Source organism: Chelonoidis abingdonii, chromosome 6 (genome assembly GCF_003597395.2).
Source record: "Chelonoidis abingdonii isolate Lonesome George chromosome 6, CheloAbing_2.0, whole genome shotgun sequence".
Classification (NCBI taxonomy): Eukaryota; Metazoa; Chordata; order Testudines; family Testudinidae; genus Chelonoidis; species Chelonoidis abingdonii.
This window is the reverse complement of record NC_133774.1, coordinates 35,030,735-35,055,361: the sequence shown is the minus strand read 5'-3', so window position 1 is coordinate 35,055,361 and position 24,627 is coordinate 35,030,735. Positions and strand designations below refer to the sequence as shown.

General features: G+C 40.9%; 1 protein-coding gene and 1 long non-coding RNA gene across 4 annotated transcripts in view; both read right to left on the bottom strand.

The window, feature by feature from the left end:
• The window catches only part of LOC142046970 (uncharacterized), a 34,936-nt gene extending 15,361 nt beyond the window's left edge, over positions 1-19,575 (bottom strand). The window contains exons 1-5 of one of the 2 annotated variants that reach the window (XR_012656081.1): positions 19,319-19,575; positions 15,730-15,769; positions 9,238-9,398; positions 8,374-8,483; positions 869-998 (exon numbers count right to left, since the gene is read on the bottom strand). This is a non-coding gene — a long non-coding RNA (uncharacterized LOC142046970). Of the gene's footprint in view, positions 1-868; positions 999-8,373; positions 8,648-9,237; positions 9,399-15,729; positions 15,770-19,318 lie in introns of those variants that run through there. The other variant, XR_012656080.1, reaches the window with a different exon arrangement.
• A 51-nt stretch (positions 19,576-19,626) lies between these two features.
• NDUFS4 (NADH:ubiquinone oxidoreductase subunit S4) overlaps positions 19,627-24,627 on the bottom strand; it is a 66,884-nt gene continuing 61,883 nt past the window's right edge. For both annotated transcript variants that reach the window (XM_032798923.2, XM_032798924.2), the window contains one exon: positions 19,627-19,843. In XM_032798923.2, the coding sequence (XP_032654814.1) occupies positions 19,740-19,843 (104 nt within the window). In that variant the 3' untranslated portion in view covers positions 19,627-19,739. The remainder of the gene's footprint in view (positions 19,844-24,627) is intronic.

The following is a 24,627-nucleotide window of genomic DNA, read 5'->3' as shown; positions in this document are numbered from 1 at the left end:
AACTGCAAGGATAATTTAGGGAGGCAGAATATATTTACGTGAGTTGCAATTTGGCCATGGAACTGGGGTTAATGCTCCTACTTTTGAAATAAATGCACTTTGTGTGGTTTTTGTTTCTTTATTTTGTTTGTTCTGTGTTTTTTGTTATTGTTGGGGGCTTTTTTGGGGGTGTGTGTGGAGGGTTTATAGCCACAGACAATCAGGAGCCCAAGTTTTAGGTTTCATTTGAAAGATAATATCTATTGAAGTAGGGTACCCTCAGCAAAAATGCTGGGGCATTTGATCAGGAAAGTCAAATGTGAAGAGTGCCCCCTACTGAATCACCAAGCTTATGTTGAAAAGGAGGTGCCTCAGGCCAACCTAGAAATAAAATGTTAATACCCTTGTTCATTGACACAACATTAAAGAGTGAATGCGGTTTCATACCAAGTTATCACTGGCTTATTCCCACTGTAATAATCAACTATCTTTTAAACCTCTTACTAAACACCAAAAGAGAAGGAAAACAGTTAAAGTGTTTGGAACTTATAGAATTAAGTAAAGCTTCTATTTTAATAGTTTCCCTTACTCCCTCTTTGTTTAGCTATATAGTCTTTTAGAGAGGAAAACTGCCTGCTTGATAGTCTTGTTTTAGTTATAAACTATCCTTTTTGGGAAAAAGAGAAAGTCAATTTAGACGGTCTTGAGCTGTTGCTGTTGAAATCTGATCCAGTTTCCTTTAAGAGAAAACAAGACAAACTCTCTCATGAGATAGGAAAGAAAAGAATGGCAAAAGTTTCATCAAAGCTGGGACACTCCCACAAAAATGTTTCTGGTTCAGTGAATCACCATTTTCTGATTAAAATAAATTTTATCAAAAATTCCTCACCAGTTCTAATCCCAGAGACCCAGGAGACAGTAGGGGCAGCCAGGGCTGCCAGGATGGTGTGGCTTGTTCTTTCCAATCCACCAGTCTTGCTGTCCCTTTCAGCGATGCAGGTCCAAAAATGGGTGGCAACCTTATACAGAAAATTAAGCAAATCAAAACACATTTAGGTGATTTCAACTTTAACATTTCATCCAATTTTTGGAATCTTTCAGCTCATTCCAAATATCAACCCACAGCTCTACCAGGAGCCTTGAACATCCCTAATCACAGGTTCCACTTTGTACTAGGTTTTCTATCTGCAATGTTTCCAATACACTATTTTATATAACAGGCTGAGTTGAATTTCTTGCTTTTAAGAATTTAGAATATAGGTTCCTGGCACAAGAGATTGCTCCATCCAAGGAGCAACAAAATCCTTTCCCTTGGGCCATCTAATAAACTGTGTATTGTTCCAATAAAATGCCTTTTTCCTTTCAGAGAGAAGACTATTTTAAAAAAAGTCAAGAAACAATTTAAGTGTGCTGAATAAAAATACAAGAAATATATTAACTACATTTAATCTATTTGGTATTGTTTTTCACTGTTTACAATCTCTGTATCATAAGATCAAAGTTCACTCTTTTACACCAATTTAATGTCTTAGTAAACAACCACTTGATCTCTTGACATAAGCTGAATGCTTGGCCAAAAAAATCAGATTTTTTTTACTAATGTCACCCTGATTAAGCAGTGGTCATTGTTGTGCAATATATTTAGCTAAAAATTATTCATGAGCAATGCCTCAATAAAGCAACTGTCTGATTAAGCCAAGTATGAGTAACCTGCTCAGTGCTAATCTGTTCTTCACTCATGAGATCTAGAAAGTTTAAAGGCTGTATTTTTCCACTGAGATTTGGAGTGTCAAGTTGAGACTCAACGTCCCACTAAGAACCAGATGAATCTTAACTTTGAGATGGTCTTTACTTCTTTCAGAGCCCACAGGATTTTTGTTTGTTTGTTTTTCTTCAAAGCTTGTATAGTTCTAACTTTGCATCTTTTAAAAACACCAGGTTTGATGATTTTATCAAAGATTCCCATTACTTTTAGCCAATTCCAGGAAATTAACTAGAATTTGATAGTCAGCTCAAGTGCCAGGCTATATTCTACTCAGTCATGTGGTTACATTCACATAGTTTCAATGGAAGTTTAAACATTTTATTATAGGAAGATTTCTTTTTCCCTTTTCTGATGACCAGACTCTTGAGTTGGCAAAAAATACATTTGTTTTCTTAACAGTTCGGGTTCAACAAATCTCTCATTTGTTTCAACAGTTGCAATCATGCTCTGAATTGACAACTTTCACACTGCAGTCTGCTATCCTGATGGATAACTTCCTTTCCCTCTTCATCCATCTTGTATGTGCTGCACACAAATAATCATCAAATTAGGAAGCTGGGTTGCAAATCTTTGGACCAGCTTTCAGCAAGATGGAATGTAACCAATAGCAGTACAGTCCCCACCAAGAGTACTGTCATTCTGATATGAAAACAAAAAACCCCCCTCCCCATTTGTTATATGTTAACTAGATCCAGGTCACTGTGTTCCTGTCACTTTAAAGATTAGTGCTCAAAGTTTCCTTTATTGTGAAGAGCTTCTTTACATTTCTACCTAGTCTGACCTCCCTTCCTGCGCCAATCTGGTGTTCTCACTTTTATTGTACACATCAGAAATGTCTCATTAGGAGGTTAACACATTCTGAGAGTTTCAATGCCATTATAAGGCAGTAAGATTGAGTGTTTTAATAATTTTCATATTTAATTGCAGTTTACTTTTTAAATGGTTGTATTTCTCTTAAAAGCAAAGCAAATAAATTCTAATAGGAAGATGGCGCCATGCCTAAATGAAAATTTCCTTTCTTCAACTAATAAATGCCACAGATCTGTTACAATGGTATTCTGGCCTCCTTGCAATTTGAGAGTAGGACTAGCCCAGTAAGTGGCAGCGGGGAATGCCCCACTTCCTGAAATGCTCTCTCGTTAAGATAACTTCCACAGCTGGATCATTTAAACTACAGATTATATTAAATATATGTTGAGGAAAAAGCAAAACTATTTCTCCTTCTGCAGAGCATAGTAAATTCCACCAAAGGCCCAGAAACCAAATCTCTGGATGTCAGTTTCCATCTCTGTTCTGGATGATCCATTTGTCTACAGGATGGGACAGTCCTATGGATCTTATCATGCAACAAAAGGAAAATTGTAGGTGGGCATAGATACATTTTCCAATCTATGTGCTAAGGTTCACAAATCTGGTATAATGGAATTTTCATAGCAGTTTGCCTCCCGGATAGGCAGCAAGATCATCCCTTAAATGTGGCTATCCAAAATGAGGTGTGTATATATATATATATGTGCAAAACTAGTTGAGCTTATATATTGATGTTTATATGGCTGTGTAGCAGATCTCAATAAAGGAACCATAAGTATTTCTTTACTTGACTTAGGGAATGAATGCAATGACAGTTGTAAAGACTACCCGTCTGAATTAAAATTACAAGATTGTGTCTCAAAGGAAGTTTCCAATTTCAAATTAAAAAAACCTCATCTGATTGGCGAGAGTAGCCTAATCTGATGGCTCAGAAGTACAATAACCCCCTCCTACAGAAGTTCACTCTGGATAGTGCTTTAAGGACAAAATGAGATTCCAAGGTCATGTTCTAGGACCTTCTAGGGATGGAATAAGGTTCATGCCCTAAAGAAACATTTAATGTTAGGATATGTACAAAAACATTCTTTTCTTAAACTATAGAAATTTGACCATTTTGCTTGAATACTGTTCTACCCCCATCCATAAAACCCTCCTAGAAGAACTAAAGATGTATTGTACTGGTCTAGCATGGTAGCATGCTGCTCTCTCATTCCTGTATTGTCCTGGAACATAGTGGAAAAATTGGGAAGACATAGTTACCCAGCTTTGCAAGATGACATTCCCCACTTCAAATCCTGAGTCTGGAGGCTGCATTACACTTTATTTATTGTTTACAAGTGCAAAGAAGACAAGCACCAACCCAACCAAATCGACTTACACCGTGTGAGAAATTTCTGGGTGCAGCAGCTGCTCTGCCAATCAGACGTGCTTTTTTGTGTTAATCTCCCCCTTAGTGAGAAATGCACATATTGATAGGAAACCTTGTTCCACCCAGGAGGAACTGCTCTCAAGGGTAGGATTGACTGTGTTCTTCCTACTTATTATTTAATCCTATCAGACATATGGACTGTTGTGGCCCGAAAACATTTGTTATCCACAGAAGAAGCAGTGTTCTGAACAGGGCCAGTGTAAGGATGTTTTGCGCCCTAAGCGAAACTTCCACCTGGTGCCCTCCCCCGTCCCCGAGGCCCCACCTGAGGCGCCCCCCTCATGGCAGCTCCCCCACTCTGCCCTGAGGCGCCCTCGCCTGCCCCAGCTCTCTCCTGCTTTGCCTCCTCCCCGAGCACACCGGGGCTGCTTCACTTCTCCCGCCTCCCAGGCTTGCGGCGCCTAAGCTGATTGGTGCCGCAAGCCTGGGAGGTGGGAGAAGTGAAGCAGCCACAGCGTGCTCGGGGAGGAGGCGAGGCAGGGGTGAGTTGGGGTGGGGAGTTCCCCTGCATGCTGCCCCCGCTCACTTACTTGCTGCAGGAGCCCTCCCCGAGCTCCTCTGCCCCAGCTCCCTCCACCTAAATGCCGGCGGCGACCGGGGCAGCTGAAGATCCATCCGCCACAGTCGCTGCCGAAGAAAATGCCACCCCACAAATCCTAGTGCAGTCGCCTAAATGGTTGCACCAGCCCTGGTTCTGAATCAAGAAGATCCCTTCAAATTCACCAGTTGCGGGAGCACAGAATATACAATTAAAACTAGATTTCTCCAATGGGTCTATAGCCTGTCCTTTTCTGCGTTGATCTGCCATGCTGCACTTTGAGGGGGTCAACCTGGCATGGATGATTATCCCGGAGGCTGCGCTCCATGAAAGTGAGCATGGGAACTAAGCACTGAGGAGTATCTGTCCTGCTATATTCTGAGAAGGGCAGCAGGGGAACAACTTTGATTATTATGAATGTATTTCTCCCATACTCTTTCTTCAGAGTGGGTGGTGAAACTGGGAGCAGAGATTGCACTGAAATTATTTCAAGTGGCTTATTTGTCTCTTCTTTTCCATATGGATCCCTTCTAAGTCTCTCAAGGAAAGTATTGGCCTGAGGCTCAATGATGGGCTCTTCAGAAGCTCTACCCCTTTCTATTGCATGGGATCCACATGGGCTAGATAGGTTTGTGTTTCCCTTGGAGATCACAGCCCCTGGGTTAGGAATAGGGATTTCCTGGGACAATAGAGGGAAGGAGCTGGACACAAAGGCCCCTTACTTCACGCTCTGGTGTTAGGAGTGCCCATGTTGTGTCCAGTACCCTCTATACATGGGGAAATGGCAATTGAATTCTACAGAGATCTGGCTGCAAGGGCAGGCTGTAGGAACTCAGATACAATATTCCATCTGACACACTGTCCGTCTGGCTTCACTTACCTCATGGATATAGAGGAGGGTGGTGCTTACTCTGGAGCCAGTTCTTTTCCAGTCCTGCCTGCCTCTTCTTCTGCCAGGAGAGGGAAGGTTCAGCCTGACTGGGCTATGTTTTTTCCCAGCAAAGCGAGCCTCACTATTTCTGTCTGGCTTCTGTCCTGAAGGGGGAAGAGGAGACTGAGTGACCCCCACAGAGATTGAGCTTCAAGGAAAATTGTGTCGTGCCTGCAGAGGTCCCCAGTGAGAGACTTAATAAGGGGATTAAGCAGGAGACACGGGCTCTTCCTTTTGCCTCTGGTTTTTCTTGGCCTTGCCTCTCCCCGTGCAACCTGAGAGGGCCCCAGCCACCACCAGTGCCTCGCAGAGGGGAAAGCAGAGCTGAAGGGACAATCTCCCACAAAATCTAATATAGTCATAGGCTATGGCTGGGAATTTGATACATTACTGAACCAAATTGTTTGTCTAAAAATTTGAAATAAAGTTTGGAATTTCCCTCAGAAAAGCTCTGCAGCTGGGAGGCCTGGCTGAGCTCCTAGAGAATTTTAGGAGGTGAGGCATTCCCCTGCTGCCAGTGACTGACAAGTCTGGCTCTGCCCCCAAGCTGCAAGTATCACGAAGAAGAATAAAGCTTTTGGATCAAACTTCAGTTGTACAAAATAGAGAGATTTAGAAGGAAAGCTGCAAGTTCATCCCCAACCCCAATGCAATCCACTGTTTGCAAAACATTTTAAGGCTCAGAAACGCACCAGATCACAAAGGGGCTATTTTCTGATCTCGTCAATATCGGTTTCACACCACTGTAAATGGAATGAGTTCAGAGGAGTTATTCCTGACTTACTATTTTCAGTTGAATTCAGATCAATCCCCAAGAACCAGGTTCTGCTCAGTTACAGCACCGTAAATCCAAAGTAACTTGGTTTCAGTGAAGTTAATCTACAAAAATTTACACAGGTATAATGGAATGGGAGGGAGGGGGAATCTGGCTCAAAGGGGTGACCTATGGACAGAGAGCCTTAACTCAGAATTGCTTTGCTTTTATTGATTTAAGGTGCTGTAAAGTGTTAATTATTTTAAGGCTTATTGTATCAGGACCAGGAGAAATACACAACACTTAATTTAGAAGAAAGTCGGCTCTGTCCCTAGCATTCTTGTTGTTTAATGCAACACTTCACAAACAAATTGCAAATGCTGAATCATGAACCTGAGGTTATAGTAAACTTTATATAGCTGAATAAGTGGGTTTCTTCTTTTATAGTTTCCTTTCTGATATTTCAGTGGAGTTTCTCCACATATTACAAATTTGGCTTGGCAGCTAATTGGTTTAATGGTTACAGACACATACTAGACTTAGAAATACTGTATGATTTTGGAAGTTGTATGGTGCAGGAGCATAGAGAATTCCCCTCTCCAAACTCCTTGAACAATACGTTTGTCTTGCCTCAGACCTGAAAAGCATGAAAAACACTACCAAAGGATTCAAAAGCACATATTCCTTCAGTATGATTTATCAGTGAAACTTTGCTACAGTATGTCATTTTAAGGGTTCTATAATGGCAACATATCCCCAGTTTTTATGTCCAGAATACAAAGTTATTCTTAGGTACTATCCAGACTTTCACAAATGAGGTTGTCAGTGGTGATTATTAACCAAAAAAGGCACATAGTGAGAAACATTTTTTGTAATCTTTAGAAAAAGCCCATTCGGCCACACAATATCAGAGTGCCATTTAACCAAAATAACGAAACATCCAACATCTAAAACTGCTGTAGTAAGCAGAGAATCTGATTTGGGACCTCTGGCTACTGTCCATAATGAACTATGTGTTCTTGCGTCAAAATTACAATGTTTCTCAGTTTGATGCTTTACTTCACATAACTGGTTAAAAGCAGAAGGCAATAATGACTCATTAACATTCAGTTAGAAAAATAATTTGAATCAGCTGTATTCAGCATTACTTACATATGCTTATTGCAACAGGAAACTAAGTCATAGTAGACGACAATTGCTTCATTGAATAGGCATGCTAAGGATTTTGTAATCTTACATAACAGTGGAAAACTAAAAGCTCTTATTCTCAGTAAAAATGACTTTCACAAATTGTCTTCACTTTTTCTTTACTTAGGTAAAGCATGCTTTAGCTAAGAAGAATTTTACTGTATGGGAATACAAATATGTTAGAAGGGTAAATTATACATATTACATATAAATACACATTTTTAAATAAAGCCCAGATAGCCATACATAGTTTACAACTGCAAGTTTAAGAAGCAATTTACTGTTCAAAATTATATATTTGTATACATTAGGCAGTTTTCAAAAATTTGAAATATCTGTGCATTAAAAACCACCTTATTTTCCCCTTCCTTGATTCCTGTCATGCATCCACCAGTTCTGGTACCTTGAGAAAGTGCACAAATTCCAACAGTTTCTTACAAAATAAGGTCCATGGACATGATTCTGTACTTCACCAAGGAGGGTAGCCAATGGCAGGACTGGTGGCCAAGATTTTTAACAAATCTTTATTTTACTCACCTAAATAAGCATTCAGGGGATTTGGCATTTTTTTTTTTTTTAAATCTGGCCATGTATTTGGGTGCCTAAAGGAGGATTTAAGAGGTATAACTTTAGGCACCCATTTTTTAAAATTTTGGCTTATCAGTTTAAATAAATGCACTTCATTGATGCATGGGTTTGTAACATACATTTTTCTTTTCTCTTTTTTAAAGAAAGAGTGAAATTAGTGCAAAAATTCATATGTAACATGTAATATTGAGGTTTCAAATGTAAATGTGCAAAGTGTCAGGAATTTCAAAAGTCAAGATTCCCATAGCAATGTTAATTCTGACACTTTAAGCCCCTACCACAGAAAAACATCTCAGAACATGCAACTAAAAGGGCACATCAGCCTGAGTTAGTTATATGTGCTAAAGCATAAACACTAATTGAAAATACTACACATGGATATGTGTAATACATTTGGAAGTGGAACATGCCCTTAAAGTTCAATCCAGAAAGCACTGAAGACTGCGATTAGTCCAATTGGGCCTACTCACAGTAATAAACACTGTTCCCAGTAGTAAATTTCTGCAAGATCTGACACATAAGAATGGAAGTTCTTTGGATCAGGTACCTTAGAATCATAGACTAGGGTTGGAAGAGACCTCAGGTCATCTAGTCCAACCCCCAGCTCAAAGCAGGACCAACCTCAACTAAATCATCCCAGCCAGGGTTTGCGCCATATCATTCTAAAACACATATCACACTATTATTTAATTGTATATTGTCTGATGCAATGGAATGAAATATTAAAATAAAACAATGTGACGGGCTTAGAGTTTCTTGAAGCTTTAATTCTGAATTTCTGATTTTTGTGCTTTTATATTCTAACCAATTAATCAATTGATATAGTTTTTTTTAGTAATGAAGAAAACACATGCTTTGACAGGCTATTTCAACTACTGTAAAAGACCATTATGGACTGCAGAAATATTAGAGCAATGACTTTTGAAAGATAGTTGCATTACCAGCATGCCATAGTTTGATTTCCATTGTGTCTTAGTTTGTTATAACTGTTTATTTGTCTGGAATGACTTCTTTTTCTTTAGCTCATTGCATGATTGGCTTATGTTTTTTTGCAATTTACTCCTTTGTAAAATGACAAAATATGCTGGCATGAGCAGTAACCAAAGATAATGTAGTTAAACATAATGGTACATGTAATAAATCCAAGCAAAGCAAAACTGAAGTTAGCCTGAATTTTAGCTTTCCTTTTCTCCTCACTATGCCAAAACTTTGCAGATAAGGGTGATTACATTTTCCATTTCACAATATCACTTACTGGGCTGATTTGTTTTAAATTATCCATTAAATCGTGTAGTGAAGTAATATACTGCTAAAATCTGGAACTGTGCTCTTATCTTCCTGGCAGCCTTTACGTTTCACTTCAACTTCCAGAATTTTAAGACTTGAAGGGGCCTTGTTATAATATGAAATTGTTCGCTGGAAGAAAAAGTATAGATATCGCTAGACTTCAGAATTATTTAGCATGCTGAAGAATTATGTTCTTTAAAAAAGTCTCAGTGTTCTAAAATAGACACTTATTTTGTGCAAAATTAAATTAAAAATTAAGCACAGTTTTAACTCTACATCTACATTTCAGGGAAGGAAAGATGAGTTTTAAAGTAAGCACCAAATATCATCCTTATTAGTAGTCTCAGGACAGTGACGGAGGACAAATGAACATGGAGAGTTACTTTTAGATGAGACGCTATAACAATATGGCTGAGGCATATTAATAAGATGATGGGGGGGGGGAAGTTTTCCAGGTCACTGCCCTGTGTATGAACAGGACTTCCATTGCCAGAGCTGTCCAATTGGCACTAATTAATAGCTTTAAAATGAAATTCTGACATTTGTTTTATTCAGTGTCATTGCTCTAATCAGGGTGTAATCAAGTAAATTGGCACCCTATCACACTGAAGAGTTTTCATATCCACCACTGTGCTGCTGCCTTCTATCCCAGCCCAATAGACCTGAGCTGACTCCTTCTAAAGCTGGACATTTAGCATATCCTACTCTAATCTGATACAAATTCATTGGCCCAGTGAACTGTGATACTCATACTAGGAAGGTTGCCTATGCTGTGGAATCAAGTCACAAAACAATTAGAAAATGTTTTTTCTACAACTTTGCACAGGTAGCAAGTTACCATCCACTCGTCCAAATAGCACTCTTGCAAAAAACAATGAGTAGAAAAATGTGCAAGACATGGTATGCATTTAGGCAGGAGGTTGCCACTTTATTTAACATTGGGAGGGGCACTATGTGCCCTGTGTCCCACTCTGTCAAATCAGGCATTTAACTGGGTCCATGCGACATTAAAGACTCTCACCAGACAACCAATAACTTTGGAGTAGGGCACTCTATCCCCACTGCAGGACTCAGGTTGCCTTTGAATCTTCTCCAACTTCCCCACAAGTGGAAGGAGGGTGGAGTTTCCCAACGGAGGAACTCAGTCTGCAAAAGACTTCAGATTTCCCCCTTTCCCACAGGCAAAAGTCTAGCAAAATCCTTTGTCTCATTTACCTCTGGGTACTGTTCCATTTTATCCTTGAAACAGGAGTACATCAGTGTGAACCTTTTAGTTCACACCAGCAGGGTCCACACAGGACAGTTAGAGCTCCACATACAAGAACACTTTACAGATTGTACCCTGGTAGACAAGCCTACAGCACTGTGAAGGACAAGCCATTAGGAATTACATCCAGAAGGGGCATTAAGATGATTTAGTCTGACCTCCTGCCTCAATTTCACTTAATTTTTTGGAGATCTAATTGGATTACAGCAAAAAGCGGTATGGGAAGACTGACTCCCAAAAAGGGACTTTATGATGGCACTATGACATTTGATAGAACAAGTGCTCTAATTTTCCTCTCTTCACGGCTGTATCTGTCTCTTAAGCTGTATCAGCTACTGCATTTGCATGTATTACAATGTCTGTGACTGAAGGAGCAATTCTCTGAATTTACAGATTCAGTCAGGTGCTAAAGGAGCACTCAAATAAGAAAAGGCTATTGCAGAGAAGCTAAATGAATTCTTTGCATTGGTCTTTACTGCAGAGGATGTGAAGGAGATTTCCATAGCTGAGCAATTCTTTTTAGGTTACAGATCTGAGGAACTGTCCCAGATTGAGGCATTGATAGAAGAGGTTTTTGGAACAAATTGATAAATTAAACAGTAATAAGTCACCAGGACCAGATGATATTCACCCAAGAGTTCTGGAGGAACTCAGATATGAAATTCCAGAACTATGAACTGTGTTGTATGCAACCTACCACTTAAATCAGCTTCTGTGCTAGATGACTGGAGAATAGATAAAGTAACTCCAATTTTTTAAAAAGGCTCCAGAGACAATCCTGGCAATCACAAGAAAGCCTGATTTCAGTACCAGGCAAATTGGTTAAAACTATAGTGAAAAACAGAATCATCACATACCTAGATGAATATGATATACTACGGAAGAGTCAAAATGGCTTTTGTAAAGGGAAATCATGCCCCATCAATCTATTAGAATTCTTTGAGGGGGAATCAACAAGCATGCGGAGAAGGACGATCCAGTGGATATGGCGTTCTAGGGCTTTCAGAAATCCTGCGACAAGGCACCACATCAAAGTGTCTTAAGCAAACTAAGCAGTCATGGGATAAGAGGGATGGTCCTCTCATGGATTAGTAACTAGGTAAAAGACAGAAAACAAAGGTATAAAGGAATAAAAGGTAAATTTTCACAGTGGAGAGAAGTAAATAGTGGGGTCCCCCAAGAATCTGTACTGAGATCAATGCTGTTAAATATATTCATAAATGATCTGGAAAAAGGGGTAAACAGTGAGGTGGCAAAGTTTGCAGATGGTACAAAACTGACTATGAAGAGTAACAAAGAGATCTCACAAAACTGGGTGACTGGGCAACAAAATGGCAGATGAAGTTCAGTGTTGATCAGTACAAAGTAATGCACATTGGAAAACAATATCCCGACTACACACAAAATGATGGGTTCTAAGGTAGATGTTACCCCCTCAAGAAAGTGATCTTAGAATAATCATGGATAGTTCTCTGAAAACATATCAATGTGCAGTGGCAGTCAAAAAAGCTAACTAAATAGTTAGTTACCATTAGGAAAGGGATAGATAAAACAAAAAAACATTATAATACCACTATATAAATCCATGGCATGCCCACAATTTTAATACTGTGTGCAGCTCTGTTTGCCCCATTGCAAAAAAAGATCTAGTAGAATTAGAAAAGGTACAGAGAAGGGTAACAAAAGTGATTAGCTTCCACATGATGAGAAATTTCTAAACTGAATAGTCACAGTCTTTATAAAGAGATTACACAGAGGAAGATTATGATGGAGGTTTATGAAATCATGACTGATAGAGAAAGTGAAAAAGGAAGTGATATTTACGCAGTCATATAATACAAGAACCAGGGGTCACCCAATTAAATTAATAGGCAGCAGGTTTAAAACAAATGTAAGAAATACTTCTTCACACAATGCACTGTCAACTGTGGAACTCGTTGCTAGGGGATATTGTGAAGGTCAAAAGTATAACTGGGTTCAAAAAAGAATTGATAAGTTTATGGAAGATAGGTCTATCCATCTATTTAGCCAAGACACCACATGCTATGGCTGTCCCTGAACCTCTGAAGCTGGGATTGGTTGACAGGGGTTTGATCTCTCAATAATTGCCCTGTTTTGCTCACTCCCTCTGAAGCATCTGGTACTGGCTATTGTCAGAAGATGAGATGCAGGGCTAGATGGCCCATTGGTTCTGACCTAATGTGAGCATTCTTATATACTTATGTGGTGATATTTTTTACAAATAGAGAGAGCAACAGTGATTAGATGGAGTTGTAGTTTATGATACTCATATCAGTTGCAGTTGTAGGTAAATCATGGAACCGGTAGTAAGTCTCAAGAGAGCCAAGCCAGTTTCCTACAGGCCCTGCATTATTTGGCAACAATCAAGTAAAGAAGATGTGTGTGAAGCATGTGAAAAGGGACTGCATAAAATAAGGGAGGTAACAGCAATTAGAAAGAAACTGCAAGATGGCATAAGATCATCAAAACAGCCATATTGGGTCAGACCAATGGTCCATCTAGCCCACTATCCTGTCTTCCGACAATGGTCAATGCCAGGTGCTCCAGAGGGAATGAACAGAACAGGTTATCATCAAGTGATCCATCCACTATTGCCCATTCCCAGCTTCTGGCGAACAGAGGCTAGGGACACCATCCCTGCCCATCCTGGCTAATAGCCATTGGTGGACCTATCCTCCATTAATTTATTTAGTTCTTTTTTGAACCCTGTTATTAGTCTTAGCCATCACAACATCCTTTGGCAAGGAGTTCCACAGGTTGAATGTGCATTGTGTGAAAAAATACTTGCTTTGTTTTGTTTTAAACTGACTGCCTATTAATTTCAGTTGGTGACCCCTAGTTCTTGTGTTATGAGAAGTAAATAACACTCCCTTATTTATTTTCTCCACGTCAGTCATGATTGTGTAGACCTCAATCATAACCCCCCATTAGTTGTCTCTTTTCCAAACTGAATAGTCCCAGTCTTATTAACTATCTGGAGTAGTTTTGTATCATCTGCAAATTTTGCCACAAATACAGAGAGGACAATGGCAGGATTGAGTTCACCCTTTATTCGGTGTCAGTCATGTAGCACTAATAGTGCTATGCCCAATACACTGATAAAGGCAAAAATCAGAAGTTACAGAAAGCAAGAGCATCTGCAATTGATGTAGCACATGTGGCAAGCTGTAGGGATCCCAATAAAAACACCACTGTCCATAATATAAGACAGGTCAGTTCTGTGAAAGCTAGGACTGGAGATGCTGCATGTTTTGTGAAGAAGTGCACTCTAAACAGAGACTCATAACTGGAAGTACATTCAAGATGAGTGAACAGATAATGAAGGCAGCTGTATCTGACCACAACATGAGTGTTCATTTAGCTGGAGTAAATGACCTCAGAGCTGCTGAAGGCAAGTACCGCCTGACTTGTTACATCCCGTTTATGAGGTCTGGGATGAAAAAGAGTGAGGGCACTAAAATTACTGACACAGCAATGCTTTCTCTTCAAAATGCGCTTCAGCATGCAGCCAATCAAGGCCATGTTTTGGAGCTATCTGAGGTTTGGCATTATTACTGCAATCTTGCAAAGGAAGCTGGCATTGGAATTCCGGTACCTCCTGAAATAGATCACTATTCAAGGAAAATCTCCAAGCTCATAGTGGGGATTTATTTCAGTTCATTTCATTGTCTGAACGATCATCTGCTGAAAGATGTACTGTTAGTTACAGCCAAGTATAAATCTTTACCCATCTCACAAACGATGGATTCTTGGCCAAGATGAGGAGATGGCCATCCCCATTTACCCTCCTCAAGAAGATATATTTCTGTCACTGGTTGCATTGAAAATTTGGGGAGATACTTTGCTACAAATGTTTCAGTGTCAGTGAGGATGGTGCAGCTGCTTGTGTTTCAGATAACCTGCACATGTTCCTCCAGCTGCTATGTGATGGACAGTCTCTTCTTGAGGGATACAAAGCCAGCAGAACTGTGAATTTAGAACAGATTTTGAAACATGAATTAATACCTGTCCCTTTGGCATTAGCACAGATTAATGGTAGCCTAAGAACAGCACAAAAGCAATACTGAGTGATGTACTGAATGATGTCCACTGCCCATCAACAGATACCCCCGTTGGGAGAAGCTGTCTTGTGATAGATGCAGAGGCTTTGGCCCAAGCCATAGGAAAGCCATCTGGAGCCAAAACATTTGGAGACTTTGCAGGCACATTTTAAAAAATAGTACTTAGGACTGGAGCAGTCTTCTACAAAATAGATACTAGTAATACAAGGAATCTATTAAGCATGGTATCAGGCAAAAACTCTCAAGATGTTCAAGTCCCACCTGAAGCTATGAGCCTCTTCAAAGTAACTAGATGAATTTCATTGAGCTTCCAGAAAAATATTGCAAGGTCCTCCATATTTTATCTGAGCAATTAATGACTCAAGCACCACACGATAAAATAGTCATTCTGGCTGGTGATTTCAAGATGAGGCCGAAATATGCTGCTCGGCAGCAAGAGTTGACACTGATCAGCTGTGCGCTCCTCAGGAAGAAGTAGACAAGAACGATGTTACACTCTGTGCAAAGTATAACTACAGTGTGCTTGTTCCAGCCAGGGACACTGATGTGCTTATTCTTTCGCTGGAGACACACCCGCTGCCGAAATCCAATACTTTCTCCTCCAAATACAGTGAATTGGAAAACAGGAGGACAGAGGTCTGATGGCACAGCTCATGTCACTGCCACCAATCACAGCAGACTACATGGAGGCAATATACTGTGGCTGCACAATGGGGTGCAGAAGTCAATGATGCAAGTGCAGGCCAGCACTTGTTTGTCCAGGGCCATACAAACGCAGAGAACTGGAACAAGGCTCTGTCAGTGCACCTAACACTTAGTGCTTATGGGTAGTATTATGTAGGTGTGTCATAGTTAAGTGACCTAATAACATATTGATTCACTCTACCACTATATACCAATGTTTAACATCTGTGCTTAACTTGTGTATATAAAAATGCTTATTTAATGTTTAATCAAGAAAATATTTTCACCTGTTTAAAACAGATGTTTTCAGATTACGTATTATATTTGAGAGTTAAATAAGCGTGTATACTTTTGTTTCAAGATGCTAATGCTCAAGTTATAAGAGACATCTTTCATGGTTGTATAATATTTTGGTCACTTTACTTACATCCTACAGCTCATTAAGATCAAACTGAAGTATGTTAATCCTAAATGAAAAGAAAATAAAGAGTTACACTTCAGCGATTCCCATGTATTACTTTTTCCTCTTTGTAAAAGTCTTTATACACAACATACAGCTTGGTAACAACCATATTTGGATTCTGCACACCCTAATTATCTTTAAAAGACTTACCAACTTTTAACAAAAAATGCCACTTACAATTAACTTTTCTGAAAGCCTAATCCATTATACTGTCTGTCTTAGAGACACAGCTTGATAAGGAACTAGGTAGTTCTTGGGAATCCCCAAGCCTGTTTCGAGATTTCACAGGTCATACTGATGACCACTCCTGGTTGAGAATACCCAACTTTACCCAGTTAGTTACAGATGTATGACACATAACCTGTTTAGATCTAGTCTTTATCTAGTCCAGAATTTCTGGAGCAATTAATGCACAGTTCAGTGAAGAGATTCACTTCATACAGAGACAGCTGGAACTGGCATCCTTTTCTTCATTGTTTTAGCATCAATTTGGTGCCATATTCATGTAATCTGGTGCAATTTGAGGTCAAACCTGGAATCGTACAGCAAACCATCTTCGATGTTGCACTAGCAAGGGGATGGAGCCAATTATCTAAAAGGTGTTTCCTATCTCTAACATTATGATTGTGCTTAGTTCTTTCTATGAGGCTCCTATATCCAATTTGATTTTGAAAATAAATTTATGTCCCACATGGCAGAGCAATAAACTTGAAGGCCTTAGTGGGTATAGCTATGATTAGGGGGGCAGACACCCTGAAGGTTGAGTTTATTGCACAAACCAGGGACCCCTTGCATTCCTCATTCCCCTCCCACACAAGTTCCGTGTGTGCCACCTTCCCATCCTGTTTTCAGAGTCTCCCTGCAACTCCTTCAATCTGCCCTCTGCCAGGGATTCCATGTGCATGCTCACAGAGTCAGTTTAAGGCCAGAAGAGACCATCATGACCTCCTGCACATCACAGGCCACAGAACCTCACCCACCACACTCCTGCAATAGGCCCACCACCTCTGGCTAAGTCCTAGAAGTCCTTGATTACAAGTTACAGATAATTCACCACTCACTTTGCTCTATGCCCTGCATAGCAGAGGCTCTGTGTGCCCATTTTCCTCTCCTGCCCATGATAGGCTGTGTAATCCCCCTTCTTCCTGGTCCCTCCAGTCTCCACCAGCAGGGATTCTTTGAGCCCCCATAAGCCCTTCTCCTATTCCAGGGTCCCCAAACCTCCTCCAATGCAAGGGCTCTGGGTGCCACCCCATTATTCTCCCCCCATCCTCCTTCCTACCAGAGTTCTGTGCCCCATTCCCTCTCCCCAATGTCAGGGTCTGTGTGGTCCTTCTGTCCCCCATTCTCTTCATAGTAGGGGCTCTGTGACCTTATTCTGCAATATCCATTCAAGGGTCCCCCATTCTGCCCCTTTAAAAGGGGCTCTGTTTACACCCTTATTCCCCCCTTCACCATGCCAGGAACTATCTGCCCCACCACTTCCTCCTCACAATTCACACCTTCCCCCAATGCAAGGGCCATTTTGTTCCTCCACCCCATACGAAGGTTTTCCAATCTCTTCCCACCAGGGGGTATGTGTGTCCTATTCCCCATCCCCCCATACTAGGAACCCACATTTTGCCCCTCCATGATGGGGCTGTGTGCACACCTCCATTCCCCCTTCCCCCAAAAGCCATGATTCTATTTTGTGGCTGCATGATAAGTCAGTCAGGATGTCAACATGTCAAACACTATTTTAAGGAGTATTGTTATGCTGAAAGGCATTAATGGGTGCCAGGAACAAGTCTGATCTATTGACAATTACAAGATGTGCCTGAAGTTGTTGCTTTGCTAAGAGCAGTCTCTTCATATGCCCCCCCCCCCCACCCCTTTTTCCTCCTTTTTCTCCAAAATATACGGTTCTGGTCCTTGATGCCTGGAACATTCCCTGACATTTTCAAATTGATCAAATGTGGCACTGAAAAGTTATTGTGTTCTATACAGAGAAATGTTGTTGAGTTGAATGTAAGGAGTGATGGTATAGTGGCAGGCTCAGCCAATAACTGGCTTCCCACCACGGTCAGTGTCTTTGTTCCTGAGACACTTAAGCTCTGTAACTTTTAATGGCTTGCAACCAAATGCAGGAAAAGAAAGCAGGGAATGACTGGAGAAAATGGATAGGGTCTGGGCTTCAGAATGACTGAAGACTTCATCAAAACCAGGTGAAACCCCAATAGGTGCCAATCTGCATATTTTAGGCACAAAAAAAAAAAAAAATCTAGCCCATGATGGCTGGAGTGTACTGACAAAGGGTTGAAGCAGGAGCCCCAGGTCTACTACATGGAGGCTGGATCTTGCTGTTCATGGCTTGTGAAAGGAAACCAAAAGATTCTATTGGATGGATTTTATTACCAGTGTCTCCTTGGTGGAGGACAGAGTGCTAGTCGGGTTGAAAGATGTAGCGACACAATGGAATCTGGGCTGTTCAAAACTCCAGTTTGGTGCACACTGGGATTTCTGGAGTAACTCAGATGTCACTGCACATCATTCCATGCACAATGCAATAGTAAGATAATGAACTACGCTGTGGCTGGAACATGAGTGCTTTCTGTGTTTAGAAGGCAGCAACATGAGCCAGCCAGTTGATTATACTGAAATTGGGTAAAAAACAATGGTTTAAATAAATGTCAGCCAGCACACTGGGACACCTTTGTGAAATAGGGACATTACAAGAATATCATGGAGTCTGAGTCACCCTAGACGTTTGTGCTTTCCTTTGGTCAGTGTACAAATGGATTGCAATTGAACCATTTTCAAGAGTCTTGTCCTTTAAATAGCAGCAGCCATCTGAAAAATAGAACTTGTTTGAACACTCTTTTGTGGGACTCAGGGTAAACTATTTTGTTGCACACAAGTTTTATACCAACATTTATAAGTCTCATCAGCGACTATCTGCTGATGTCTCAATTTGTCAATTACAAAATTACTGAAAAATAATAAAGGGCAAATAAAAGACACTGGTAAGTCAAAGACTACAAATATAGATTTCTACATGACAAAATGTTCCAATAATTAAATAATGCACCATGACAGCGCTGGGTTACATGTTTTACCAGTAAGGCTGATGAAACGTGTAGTATTTTTATGGAACCCTCAGTTTAGGTAAGTATTTGCTTTCTATATTATTAACGTAAAATTTAGGTGTGATAAAATAGGTATATTAGCATATATTTAATGTTACAAGAGCACCTTATAGCTGCTACCTTACTACTCTGATTTAATTTGTAAGTATGAGTTAAGTATTAAAATTTCCCATCTAGTTGTACTTTGAAGGTATATCAAACAGGAGGGCTTACTATCTTGATCTTTGAGACTGCAGCTCAAATTCACAGGAATATACAATATTTTTAAACACAATCACACAATGCTAGCTTGTTACTCAGATTATGAATGCTTCTAGGAAGTCACATTTACAGCGCAGTATTAATTTGGATTGAAAGGAGCTTATAGTACATGCAGTTCCACCAAACAACTTAAATAATAAGCAGATACTGACTTCTGCATGCCATACCATGCTGTCAGACTGATGAATTTCTCCTGCACACAATGACGACAAAAACAGAGGAGTTCCTGTTAACAGAACTTCTACATTAAAGGGTGGTGATTTTAAACAACTTATTGAACTATAAAATTACTATGAAAGGCAAGCCACAATCCTTATTGTTACAGCTGATTTCAAACATTCCTTTTAATGGATTCCGAGTACAGCAATTTCCTAGAGGTATGAACACTCCAAATCTCCTCTCTATAAAGGGAAGGCTGTAACAGGTTCAATTGGAGACATCAAAAACATTTTAAATAGACACCACAAGATGCATCTGTAGTTTAAAGGTCAAATTTATTAGGAGATTAAGAGATGTATTATACATAGACTATAAATACAGCACAGCTGACTTTATTCACAGTCAGACAGAGAGATAGCCAATGCCAACCTATTTCGTGGACACCCTTGTTCTTTTGTTCCAAGAAAAGTTTTCACCGTAAGACTTGGATTTAGGCTTTGGAATCCTCCTCTCTTGAACATCATAGCTCCAGCCTGGGGAAAAACATGCAGAGAATTCTAAACAATACACACACAGCTTATAATATGGAGCAAAGGAACAAAGAAATGTAAATTAAAACTTTAAATATTTAACAGAAAAGAAATATAAACACCTCTGATATATAATATGTAGGTACTTATTCTTTTGTAATCAGCAGTAGAAAATGATGCTATAACATAGAGAAGCCCTAAATGTGACCTACGCCTGTTCTGAGGTTTGTCAGATCTCAGATATTGTATATTTCAACTTTCACTGCTCCTTCCTGGGGCATTATTTCAGTGGGAAAGCACAAAGAGGAGCACTGACTGTGAGGTATATAGTCCCATAGGGCTGGTCTACACTACGGGGTAAAATCGATTTTAGATACGCAATTTCAGCTACGTGAATAACGTAGCTGAAGTCGAATATCTAAAATCGATTTACTCACCCGTCCTCACCGCGCGGGATCGATGTCCGCGGCTCGCCATGTCGATTCCGGAACTCCGTTGGGGTTGGTGGAGTTCCGGAATCGATATAAGCGCACTCAGGGATCGATATATCCCGTCTAGATTAGACGCGATATATCGATCCCCGAGCAATCGATTTTAACGCGCCGATACGGCGCGTAGTCTAGACGTGGCCTTAATCTCATGGATCCACATCTCTATACCTTACATCAGACTGAGACACCAAGACTTTGGGAATGCATGTGCCCTTTGAGGGTGGCTGGGGGGAATTCAGCAAGAGGGGAAATTACAAATTAGGGAGGGAAGGAGAGACTGGGTGATGTGAGGAAAGATAAAGGAGACCTAGGGAAAGGGGGTGGGAGAAAAATCTGCAGAGAAGGGAGACTTTGCAAGGCAAAGGAGAAAGAGGGAAAAAACAGGCTATGAAAAAGAAGTATAAATAATCAAAGGTAGATAGAAAGGAGTAAAAAGAATAAGTAATCAAAGCTAGATAGAAAGGAGTAAAAAGAAAAGTGTGTATGTCTGTGTGTATGTTATATATACACACACACACACACACACACAGAATAAAACAGGGATAAGAGAGAAAGGAATAAAACATTAAAAGACAAGTAATATGATAGTTCTGCAAGGGAAATGCTAAAAAGGTCAGAAAAGTGGAGATAGGGACAATACTGTTTATGTAAATCAACATACAGATCAGGTATCTGGAAAGTTGCCCATACAATGCTTGGTATTATGAAGTTTGGGCTCCCTTTCTGCAACATGATTTCACTCAATCAGTAAACAGTTGAAATACTTCCATTTTTAAGTTAGAAATTTACAGAAGCAGAAGTTTCACTGATGCCAATGAAAGGGTAAATTTCCTCCTTAAAGTTAAATTAAAAAAGAAAATTAAAAAACCCCAAAATACTAACAAATACTTCTGAACCTTTTTAACATTTATAACATGGCAGTATTAATGTATACATACAGTTAGCTTTGTGCCATTCAGAGAGAATAGAAAATACACTTCGGTGCAAAGCTCCTTTGAGCGAATCCCAGTCTTGCATTTGCTCTAAGCATCTCTTATCCTATATGTAAGATATATTTGAGATACACAACTGAGACGAAGTGGGAATGGTCTCAGTATTTTCTCTAAATAGTGTGTGGGTGCCTCAGTTTCCCCTATGCATTTCTTAAGTAACTAGGTGGTGGGATAAGGCTGTGCGATTGTTGCAGAACCCTAGAGGGAAGGGGTGTGCAAGGATGTGCAAAGAGAATGGCCAACACTCTGTCTCCTGATAGCCTGGGCCCCTCCTCTGCAAAGGTGCCAACTGAAGGTGTTGGAGAACAAAGATCAGGTGACCTCCTGACCCGGGAAAGGGACAAAGGCAGAAGAGGGGCTGAAGAGTTTCAGTTTGGAGCTGGCTGGGAAAATGAAGGGAAGGCCAGACAGACCTCCTGGCCTCCTCTGACCCCCCAAGATGGACCTGACTCAGGGGGTCCTGTTGTCTGTACATGCAAGACCTGTCTTGGACTGCGTTCCTGTTGTCTAAATAAACCTTCTGTTTTACTGGTTGGCTGAGATCAATCAATCAATCACAGGAAGCTGGGGAGTGCAGGGCCTTGTCTCCCCTCCAACTCCATGACAGTATTTCATTCTATTTTAAAAAACGCATTCATAAATACTTGTTAAGAGAAGAGATATCTGCTGAATCGCCTCAGATTTTTTTAAGCTGAACCAAAACTAGTGTTCAGACCAACAATTTGTGGCAATTACTCTAGTAAATTAAATTATAAACTTGGGTACATAGTCAGTTCCCTAATTTATTTTTTTTATAAATATACACACACTATATATATATATAAAAAATAAAAAAAATCCCCCTCTCACCCCTATGGGTGGTATGTGTCTTCCTCAACCTCGGGTCCTCTACCAGAGGCCTGGGAGTTTGAGGGTTCTGCGCAGTATCTTAGCTGTTCCTAGCACTGCACTCTTCTGGACAGAGAGCTCTGATGTTGTTCCTGGGATCTGTTGGAGCCACTCACCCAGCTTAGGAGTCACAGCCCCGAGTGCTCCTACCACCACTGGGACCACTTTGGCCTTCACTTTCCACATCCTCTCTAGTTCCTCTTTCAAGCCCTGGTACTTCTCCAGCTTCTCATATTCCTTCTTCCTGATGTTGCTGTCACTTGGCACTGCTATATCTATCACCACCGCTGTCTTCTGCTCCTTGTCTATTACCACGATGTCTGGTTGATTGGCCAGTACCTGCCTGTCCGTCTGGATCTGGAAGTCCCACAGAATCTTAGCCCTGCTATTCTCCACAACCTTCTGTGGAATCTCCCATCTGGTCTTGGGAGGGTCTAGCCCATACGCTGTGCAGATGTTCCTGTACACAATGCCAGCCACTTGGTTGTGCCGTTCAGTGTATGCTGTTCCTGCCTGCATCTTACATCCTGCCACTATGTGTTGGACTGTCTCTGAGGCCTCTCTGCACAGTCTGCACCTTGGGTCCTCTCTAGTGTGGTAGACCCCTGCTTCAATGGATCTGGTGCTCAGTGCCTGTTCCTGTGCTGCTATGATCAGTGCCTCAGTGCTGTCTTTTAGTCCAGCCCTTTCCAGCCACTGGTAGGATTTCCCAATGTCAGCCACCTCAGCTATCTGTCGATGGTACATCCCATGCAGGGTCTTGTCTTGCCATGGCACTTCTTCTGCTTGGTCTTCCTCCCATGTCTGCTGCTGCCTCAGGCATTCTCTCAGCAGCTCATCTTTGGGGGCCATCTTACTGATGTACTCCTGGATGTTCCGGGTTTCATCCAGGACAGTGGCTTTGACGCTCACCAAGCCCCGCCCGCCTTCTTTCCGGCTGGTATACAGTCTCTGGGTGTTGGACTTGGGGTGGAAACCTCCGTGCATTGTGAGGAGCTTCCGGGTCTTCACATCGGCAGCCTCCATGTCCTCCTTTGGCCAGCTCACTATACCGGCAGGGTATCTGATGACCGGCAGGGCGTATCTGTTGATGGCGTGGATCTTGTTCTTCCCACTGAGCTGGCTCTTCAGGACCTGTCTTATCCTTTGGTGATACTTGGATGTTGCTGTCTTCCTTGCCTCCTCATCGTGGTTTCCATGTGACTGTGGGATGCCAAGGTACTTGTAGCTGGTCTGTATGTCTGCTATGTGGCCCGCTGGTAGTTCCACCCCATCAGTCTTGACTACCTTCCCTCTCTTCACTACCCTCCGGCCACACTTCTCCAGTCCGAATGACATCCCGATATCCTCACTGTAGATCCGCGTCAGGTGGATTAGCGAGTCGATGTCTCGTTCATTCTTAGCATACAGCTTGATGTCATCCATGTAGAGGAGGTGGCTGATGGTAGTTCCACTCCTGAACCTGTACCCGTATCCAGTCCTTGTGATTATCTGGCTGAGGAGGTTTAAGCCTATGCAGAACAACAGCGGGGACAGTGCACCCATAGGGGTGAGAGGGGATTTTTTTTTTTTTTATTTTATAAAATAACTTAAGTTTCCAGGTCTGCCTGTTTTAAGATCCTCAACTAATAAGGTCTGAAGGCATAAGGGCTACACATAAAATTGCACCACTTTAACTAAAGGTGTGATGTTAAAATCAAATCACTTAAGCCAGTACGAACATACACTTTCTATTGATTTTACCCTAGCTTATATTGATTTTACTGGCATTGGGAAGTGTATTAGTGCAAACTGGTATTAAATAGATATAGGAGGTTTGTACTGTTTTAACTAAACCGTTTTTTTAAAAATCACACCCCTAGTTAAACTGGTGCAGCTTCTGTGTTTAGACAAGGCTTTATGCCTTGATCCTGCAATTCCCTACATGCTGCTAAAGGCTGAATCAGCACCACTGCCACTGAGGCACAAATAAGGAAATTGGTAGGCACAGTCCTCCACACTGAGCGGTAGTAAACATCAGGCATCATACTCAAGTTCGCAGATTAAAAGGTCAGGGGGAGAGTGGAGACTAGGCACGTGCAAGGAGACGGGTTTAAGCCTGACTTTCATTCTAACAAGATGATTAAGTATGTGTTCCCCTATTAGGTTTTGCACCTATTAAGCTGAAAACCTGGCAGTGGAACAGAAGTGCTATCATTAAGGCAGCTCTGGGTTCTCCTGATTTCCTGCTTTGCTTATCATCTTTTATCCAATACTTTATACATACAGCACTGGATACCTTGCAGCCTTTGAGGGAGATGAAGGTGCTGTGATGACTGAATGAAAACTACTGCATTCTTTAACTTTTTCTGAAATGGTAATTTGTGTATCCCAATGGAAACAGGCATATTTTTTGAGGGTAATTAATTCAGTTTAT